The following is a 9,122-nucleotide window of genomic DNA, read 5'->3' as shown; positions in this document are numbered from 1 at the left end:
GTCAGCCTTTCTGCTCCTCTGATGCTGCTTGGCCTGCTGTGTTCATCCAGCTCTACACCTTGTTATCTCAGATTCTCCAGCATCGGCAGTTCCTACTATCTCTGTGAGAATAGGCAGAAGGGTCTAGACCCGAAACATCAGCTTTCCTGCTCCTCTGATGCTGCTTGGCCTGCTGTGTTCATCCAGCTCTACACCTTGTTATTGCCTGTTCTCCTACTTCCTTTGCAATTTATATGTCCTCTGATTTATTGTATACTTAATTTTTAATTGCTTTAATTAGGTTGCTCATATAATTTTTCTCATGTAACCATTTGAGAATTTTCAATTATGCGCTCTAAACAATTTGATTTCCTCTCACTTGTGTGTGTGTTTTATTTGCCTCTCCTTTATTCTGTTCCTTTTAAGATAATACTCCTTTGTAGTGTTCACCACTTCTGTCGAAGGATCACCCATATCTGAGCATCACCCCTCAGGAAGGATCTTTAGCTTTGTATAGAATGTAGCATGGATTTACCAAAATGGACACCAAAGACTAAATCCAAGTTTGCAACACATTAAGGCGAACAGACAGGATTGACAGTTAGAACCTATTTTTCTGGCTGGGGAGTCTGAGACTAGGTGACATCACTGAAAAATTACAGCCAGATCTTTCAGGAGGGAAGTGACAAAATGATTTATCATTACAAGCAATATAACAGATGTATGTTTTTTCTCTGTGTGAGAGACAAGTGTTTTTGTATTAACCCAAATATTTATTTATTCTCTTCTGGTAATCTATTGATATTATTTATGTTAAGCGTAGAATAACCCAAGGAAGAAAAGCTTATGAACCATTATAAATTGTTAATGGAAAATACTTGTGGATTACTTACATATCTGATCCACATGCTGTTGTTCCTTTGTTATTCTGAAATAAGTGATCATTTTGCGGTGATGGATGCAAATGTGGTGAACCTTTAGTTTCCAAGATAACAGGATTCATTATTGTTATGTCAAGATCATTCTGAAGAGACAAAAACAAGTTAAAGTAATTATCTCATATTTACGGACAGCATCATTATTAAGTAATACACTTAGAAAGTATTTGAGAGTCATCAAGCTGTATAAGTACTGTGTAATAACTAGGCACTGGATCATTTTCATACCTCATTGCATTTCACAAGAGAAATTTCCTATGTTAGAAAAAATTATCTTTCAATTACGGTATGTCAAAGATGTGTTCATTTAAGTATGTTTTTGTATTGAAAATATTGGTATTAATAATTCAACAGAAGTAACAGGTATAAATCAGCTAGAATCAATTATTGCTTGTAATTAAAAAGTTCATTAAAAACAGGTTATTCTTAAAATGTTCCAGGGAAATGGTGAACCTATTGGATTGGTCAGCATTTACTACTCAGTCTTGATCATTTTACTGAATTAAAGAGTTTCTGCGACCTTCATACTAAGAGAGGCAAATATCACCTATTCTTGTTATCTTCTATAAAGAGTAAGGTAATCCATTATGGCAAATTCACTATGTACAATAGTTTATAGATTTTCCAAACTAGAATTGCAATAGCAAGGACTGAATGATAAATGGTACATTCTTTAATACTTTCTATTTCACAGGTCCATCCCAGCCAAATATCTGTCTTATAGGGATCACAGAAGCAGAATCTTATTGAAGATGAGATGGCATTCTTGGCAAGACTCGACTGGGAACAACATTAGGTCTCAGAGATAATCTGATATTTGAGCCAGGTAAGTCTGTAGTGCTTGAGGATGTAGTTAATGATGATTTTCAAATCAGAATGAATGATATTACTTCAGGGAAGATAGATCAATAACTGAAAATCATTCCCAGCGAATAAGCTCCAGATAAACATGCAAAATCATTCTGAAGGCTCAAATTGGAAGAACATGTAGCGCACTGGTTCCCTGTTCTTTCTTTCTGAAAGGTGATTATAAAACAGTTGTTAACAGGTAGTTATGTCCGCATCAAAATGAAAAAAGTACTTGACCAAGCAATCAAACAAGGCTACAAATACTAGAAATTGCAGTTGCAAAGTTGTTTGTGACTTTAGTTAGGGGATGTTTTATACAGTGACGGGGTCAAAAATCTGATTCAGACAGGGACAGGCGGAAACAGGTATGAGAGGCAACCGTCCGTTTGAAGATTTAAGAGAGAAAAGAAAAGCTGGAGATGGTGCACCGATCTTAAAGGACAGTGGAGTCAAGATTGGGCTTTTGAGAGGGAGGTTAGGTCCGTGGTTTCAAAAGTGAATAATCAATACCTTAATAAAGGTGTAATATTAGTTAGATAAAACAAATAAGCATTTGGTAATATGTTGGCTCATAAAGGACAGTCAAAACAAATAGCTTTTTAAAACTGGGTTTACATAAACTATATTGCCTTTTGCACATGAAACACAATTTTGAATCCTGCTATTGATACAAGGTTAAGCAATGCAGCAAACATCGAGAAATGTAAATTACATATGTAAAGCATGCAAGATTTGTGGAATGGGGTGACATGTGACAAATGTACATTTGTTACAAGTGTTACATTTACAATTTTTTTTATTTACTTATGTGACATGAGAGTAGTGTTCACAAAAGCAGGATTTAATGCCCATCCTTAATTGGGGAAGTTAGGAACAAACTACTGCAATCTATGTGGTATTACATACACCCACTTTTTTTTCCCGTATCGGTTTGATACAACCAAGTCATTTGCTTGGCCATTTCAGACCGAATTGTTGTGGGTCTGGAGTCACATGCACATGGAATTCCTCCCCTGAAGCACATTAGAGAAGTAGATAGATTTTTATGACAATCTAGTATGAGCTGAAATTCTAGATTTATTCATTAACTGAATTTAAATTTCCACTGCTGCCATGGTGGATTTGAACATATGATTCCAGAGAACTTGTCCAGCTCACTGGATTGCTTAAACACTATGCTACTGCTACCAATAACAGTTTGGAAGGATAAAAGATGAAGTGTGCAAATGAACAAATAATCTAAGCATTCAAATAAAGAATTTCCTGAAAGTGAATTAATTCATGGAAATTACCAACTGCATTTTGGATTTTACATAGACAAGTATAAAAATTGGAGAAGTGATGACAAGTTTACACAATGATGTGGAGGTGCAGGTGTTGGACTGGGATAGATACAGTCAGAAGTCACACAACACCAGGTTATAGTCCAACAGGTTTATTTAAAATCACAATTTTTTGGAGCACCGCCCCTTCAGCAGGTGAAGACTTCATGGACCAAACAAACATTATGGACCAAACTACCTCTTTTGTGGTGCAAACTTCATTATTCTATTTATGAACGTTTCATATAATTTCAATATTAAAACAAATATTGTGTGGAATAGCACTCAAAGTTAATCTGAAATTATCAATAGTTATCTGAAGTTAAAATAGTTGTAGGTATTGGGACTATGTGGGTTTATCTGTACTGGCATGCGGACTGACTGCACTGTTATCATTAGAAATGGACGATGACATCAGGCTTTCCTAATTCTGTGGGATGTCAGTGAAAGGTAAGCCATGTCTTCACACTCTTACCAATCACTACGTGACCTAGAAGAGGAATAGTGGAAATAAATTGTGAAGGTGTAAAGTTTGTATCATCCTTGATCCTAAAAAGTTTTACTAAGTGGTCATGTTGCTTCTTGTTTCACAATTACTATGATGCCACTTTTTTTTTCAAATACATTGACATTTCAGACATACCTCAATGTAGCTCGATCACTGAGACAGAAGCACCCATCAGCCGGCCAGGGCTGGGTTTCCCAGTGAGCGGGTCTCGGTGCTCCCAATCCACACTGAACACCCTGGGGATCCCCTCTCTCTCCCCTTCCCGGAGCTGGTCTCTCTCGCTTCTTCCTTAGTAATTACTAATTCTGGACAAATCAGTAAAACTAAAAAGGACGACACCCAGCTGGGGGATGAAACAAGCCGATTACTCGTTTTAAACAAAATTGCTGCCGACCGTGGCAGACTGCTAACAGCGGCGACACATCCTCAACCCGGAGTGATCCTGATTCTGATTCCAGAGTGATCCTGAGTCTGATCCCGGAGTGATCCTGACCCCGGAGTGATTCTGATTCCAGAGTGATCCTGAGTCTGATCCCGGAGTGATCCTGACCCCGGAGTGATCCTGACCCCGGAGTGATTCTGATTCCAGAGTAATCCTGAGTCTGATCCCGGAGTGATTCTGATTCTGATCCCGAGTGATCCTGAATCTGAACCCAGAGTAATTCTGAATTTGAACCCGGAATGATTCTGACCCTGGAGTGATCCTGAACCCAGAGTGATCCTGATCCCAGGTGATCCTGAGTCTGATCCCAGAGTGATCCTGAACCCGGAGTAATCCTGAGTCTGGTCCCGGAGTGATCCTGAGTCTGATCCCGGAGAGATCCTGAACCCAGAGTGATCCGGAGTCTGATCCTAACGTGATCTTGATCCTGAACCCGGAGAGATCCTGAACCTGAACCCAGAGTGCTCCTGAACCTGACCCCGGAGTGATCGTGATCCTGATCCTGATCGCGAAACGAGTCTCTCCACTTCCCCGGAAACCAGTGACAGCGTCACCGTTACCAGGCAACAGGAGAAAAGCGTGAAGTAAAGATAAAGACAACGAGGGACAAATGGAACTAAAACAGAAATTGCTGGAGCAACTCACCCAAAACATTAACTCTGCTTCCTCTCCCAGATGGTACTAGACTTCGGTGTTTCTTCCGCAATTTCTGTTGTTGTATCAAATCTCCAGCAGCCGCCAATCTGTGTTTTATTTGAGAGAGAAATGGAAATAGGAAAAAGTGAGACAGAGAGAGAGAGGGAGAGGGAGAGGGTGAGTGAAAAGGTGACAGAGAGAGAGGAGACGGTGAGGGAGAGAGGAAAGGGTGAGCGAGGAGAGAGTGAATGAGGGACGGGGTGTGAGGGAGGAGACAGTGAAAGACAGTGAATGAAATACGAGAGGGTGAGTGAAGGAGAAGGTGAGTGAAATAGGAGAGGGTAAATGAGACAGGAAAGCAAAGAGGGTGCAACACAGGAGATACAGATGAATACGGGAGAGAGAGAGAGAGAGAGATGAGGAGAGTGTATTCATCCTGGGTTTGATTGATGGCTCGTCTCAGGTTCCTCTGCTCTGGTCAAGCTGGAGTGCAACTCTATCTGTTGGAACATTGGTCAGGGAAATTCGGCATGTACAACTAATCATTTCTAATTGTAAAAAAAAAGGCACCAGGAATACAGAGTAAATCAATGTGACACGTTTCATTGAATGAATTAATTTTACAAGAATACCTTTAACATATTTGAAAATAAAAGGTCGATTTCATTGTCTCCTGCATCCAGAGCAGAAAGTTTATTGAATTCATTCGGAGTCACTTTGACTGTGACATTTACCTAAGGATTTCACCCAGGATCAGATCTGGCACTTTTACTTTCAACCTCCACAACTAATCATCTTTCACTTCATCCACTGAATCGGATGTTCCACAGTTTTTGAAAGAATTAATGACATTTGTGCATTAATAGCATGCCACTGTTTGGTGGCAAATCATCAAGGGTTGGGGGGGGGGGGGGGGGGGGGTGGGCACAAGCAGCATGCATATTTCCACAGGTTCTTCTTTCTCAGTCAATTATCTCCCATTCCACTCAGCATGAACATGACGCATGAATGGGTCCTTGAGGTACACATTTCAAGGCTAAACTAAAGTAATTAGACCCTGTGCTTTAACTGCAATTTGGATGTTATTTCTCCACAAGTACAACTTGATCCATCAGTTATATGGATTATACATTCCACACACAATTAATTATGTTCTTTGCTCGGCCACACGAGGGCAAATGGAAGAGTTCACATACTACTCTTCACATCTTCTCAAGTATTACAATATATCTCAAACTAGTTGTTGAATGAGCAGTATCTGTTTGGAATTTAGAACTTACCAAGGAGCATGTCAATAAGCTCAAAAGCATTCAGAACACAGCACCAAAACTGATCTTGGGTAACATATCAAAACAACTTGGACATAAACAGATAATGTATCCCCATTGAAAGGCAATAAAAGCTCTGTGTAGGCTTCATTAGAAAACTCTTAAAATCCCACCTCCCACTGCCACCACCTCTTGTTACAATCACATAAAGTAAATGTGCAAAAGAATTAAGGAGAAAATACACCATTTCACAAACAAGCTATGGATCAAATAATCAACAAGACTGCCCAATCCCCTACTTGATAACATTCATATATTATGCAAATGATTGAGAATTTAATGAACTCAGTTTTTGCAATGCATGATCAATGGAATACAAAAAGCAGCAGACTTTTCATTTTTATTTTATAAATAATGCATCATATTGTAAATAATTATATACAATCATAACTATACAACCCTTTAATATTTTAATGACTATCTATCACAATGTTATGAAGTAAGATTTGTTTTTTTGTACTGCCATTACAATTCAGCAACTGCCACCATTAGGAATATCAAAAAAAAAATCATTCCACAAACGACCTCTATCCAATCATCATGGAAATATACACAATCTCCTGAAGAGAACTTGATTTTTAGTATGATTTTACATTTGAAAATTAATTTTGATTTTCATTTCATGCCATTGGCCTGAACCATAATGTATCTTGTTTTGCATGTCTTGTTATTTTCACTTGAACTGTTATTGCAGCTTTTCATTCCACAGCCTGATTACCAGGCATATCAAAATTCACGGGTGCTTCATCTCTCAATGATGTAAGAACAGACAAGTTTCTGGTGCTCTCCGATGAAGAATTGCTGGGAATTGGTGATTTTGGTTTCCAGGTCTTTTAGTAGCCCAAGTGATCTTGACCTTCTGCTGCAATATTAAATATTTTCATGTCCTAAAGCAACCATACCAATTCAATGATGCTCTGAAATCTTCACTGGGCTCTTTGTTTATTTTGGTCCACTTAATGCACATTGCATTGCATAAGTACAATCATTTTGAGGATTGTCAAGGATCCATTCTAATGCACATTTCTCAAAAGCAGGCCAATCGTAAGTCCAGGTTCTTGTAGCACATTTGTTCTTGGGCACTTTCTTCACGCTGGATTCTTCCTCCTTTCATTCTCACACCAGTTTTTCACTAACATCGCATGACCTATTTCATCATGGCACAGTTATGATCTAGCTACTGCAATGACTTCCAGATTGAAATTAGCTTTGCATTTCATTCACTTTGCATGAGGACTCAGTTCTGTTTATCATTCGCCACGCACAAACTGCAGGGTGTAGTTGTCTCCTAACTCGCATGCACCTTTTTGGCAACACAACCCATATTGGCTCCTTGATCCCATGTACAAATTTATTAGGTGAGTAAAACATGTTTTTTTTCTGAGGCACAAAACAAAAGTCAACTCCTAATGCAAATATAGCATTTCTTAGCAGAGAAATTCAATCATGGCGACCTCATTTATATGTCACAATCTATGGTATATGATGTTGGCTGTTGATGATTGCAATCAAATTTCTCTGTTAACAAGTAATTTATTATCATAGATTTGACCACAGCTCCTTAATTCCAGATAACAATTGTGGTTGATTTCTAAATATCTTATTTGATCCATCTGTATAGGATTTCAGGGTTATTAACTACCAGATAATGCAGCAGTCCCTCCAGATAAATACTTGGGTTCCATTACAGACAGCTTTGTTGGGTTCCTCAATAAGGATCAGTGTTACAAGATTGTACCAGTAACTTTTATAAATTCTGAATCATCTGAATTAAGTTTATCACATTCTCAGTATATATGGATTTCAGTCATGCCCTCAATTAATATTTTCATGTTTACCCATTATTAATATTTTCAACCATATTGCTAACATCAGTTCAAACACAATGCAATTACTTTACATTACAAAAGCTTCTGGTGCAGATTAATGCATGTTAAAAATGTAAAACATATGTTTAAAGCTCTTCTCCTTAATGCTATGATACAGGTTTGATGATGACACACTTTATAATATACTAAGAAATCAGGCACCTGTGTATTCAATAGCTTCATAAGCAATTTATATATTATAATTTTACATCCAATAATTTTATAGGATTTTAAGTTTGTAGGTCTTGATCATTCTATTTGTATTCCACAACAGTTGGACTCTTCATCCATATACATTTGCTAGCATGAATAAAAATTCAAAGATAACATTTTAAATGAAATAACGTATAAAACTTGTACAAAACACGTTTACTTGTATTCTTTTGTCTTACATCAACTTGGTTCAGTTGACATTCACTTGTTATATATATCAGAAAGTTGCACGTTCCAGACCCAGGTCAAGATTTGGGCACCCAATTCAGGGTAACACCGAGTGATGCCACATTGTTGGAAGTTGTGTTCTTTAAAACAGATGTAAAATGATCTGCTTCTTCCTGTTGATTGCAATATTCAAAAGAGGAGTTCGGGTTTCATACTGTTTTGGTCACCATCCCAAATGTCACCAATACAAGGTAACTGTACAATTGCTTTTCACAACAAATCATTTCACTTCATAAGTACTTCCTTACATGAGAAATATTTTGGAATAACTGAGAGATGTGAAAAGTGCAAAATAAATTCAGTTTCTGATTCTAAAATCCCATAATTTAAAAAAAATTATTCATAGGATGTGTGCATCATTGGCTGGGCCGGCATTTATTGTCCTCAGTTGTCCTTCAGAAGGTGGTGGTGAGCTGCCTTTTTGAACTGCTACAGTCCATTTGCTATAGGTAAACCCACAATGCTGTTAAGGAGGGAGTTCCAGGATTTTGACTCAGTGACAGTGAAGTAATAGCATATTTCCAAGAGATAGTAGGAACTGCAGATGCTGGAGAATCTGAGATAACAAGGTGTAGAGCTGGATGAACACAGCAGGCCTTCCTAGCCTTCCTTCTCCTCTGATGCTGCTTGGACTGCTGTGTTCATCCAGCTCTATGCCTTGTTATAGCATATATTTCCAAGTCAGGATGGTGAATGGTTTGGAGGGGAACTTTGAGGTCGTGGTGTTCCTTACGTCTGCTGCCCTTGTCTTTCTAGATCGAAGAGGTCTTGGTTGTGGAAGGTGCTGTCTAAAGAGCCTTGGTGTATTTCT

The 9,122-nt window shown here is 38.2% G+C and overlaps 1 protein-coding gene across 1 annotated transcript in view; it reads right to left on the bottom strand.

Moving 5' to 3' along the window:
- c11hxorf58 (chromosome 11 CXorf58 homolog) overlaps nucleotides 1-8,719 on the bottom strand; it is a 31,055-nt gene extending 22,336 nt beyond the window's left edge. Inside the window, exons 1-2 of the mRNA XM_048602517.1 lie at nucleotides 5,955-8,719; nucleotides 873-1,003 (exon numbers count right to left, since the gene is read on the bottom strand). Of these exons, the coding sequence (XP_048458474.1) occupies nucleotides 873-1,003; nucleotides 5,955-5,984 (161 nt within the window). The 5' untranslated portion in view covers nucleotides 5,985-8,719. The remainder of the gene's footprint in view (nucleotides 1-872; nucleotides 1,004-5,954) is intronic.
- Between the last annotated feature and the right edge of the window lie 403 nt (nucleotides 8,720-9,122).

The sequence above is a fragment of the Rhincodon typus genome, chromosome 11, assembly GCF_021869965.1.
Source record: "Rhincodon typus isolate 14 chromosome 11, sRhiTyp1.1, whole genome shotgun sequence".
Classification (NCBI taxonomy): domain Eukaryota; kingdom Metazoa; phylum Chordata; class Chondrichthyes; order Orectolobiformes; family Rhincodontidae; genus Rhincodon; species Rhincodon typus.
The sequence above is the reverse complement of the archived record's forward strand: the minus strand, read 5'-3'. Positions and strand labels throughout refer to the sequence as shown.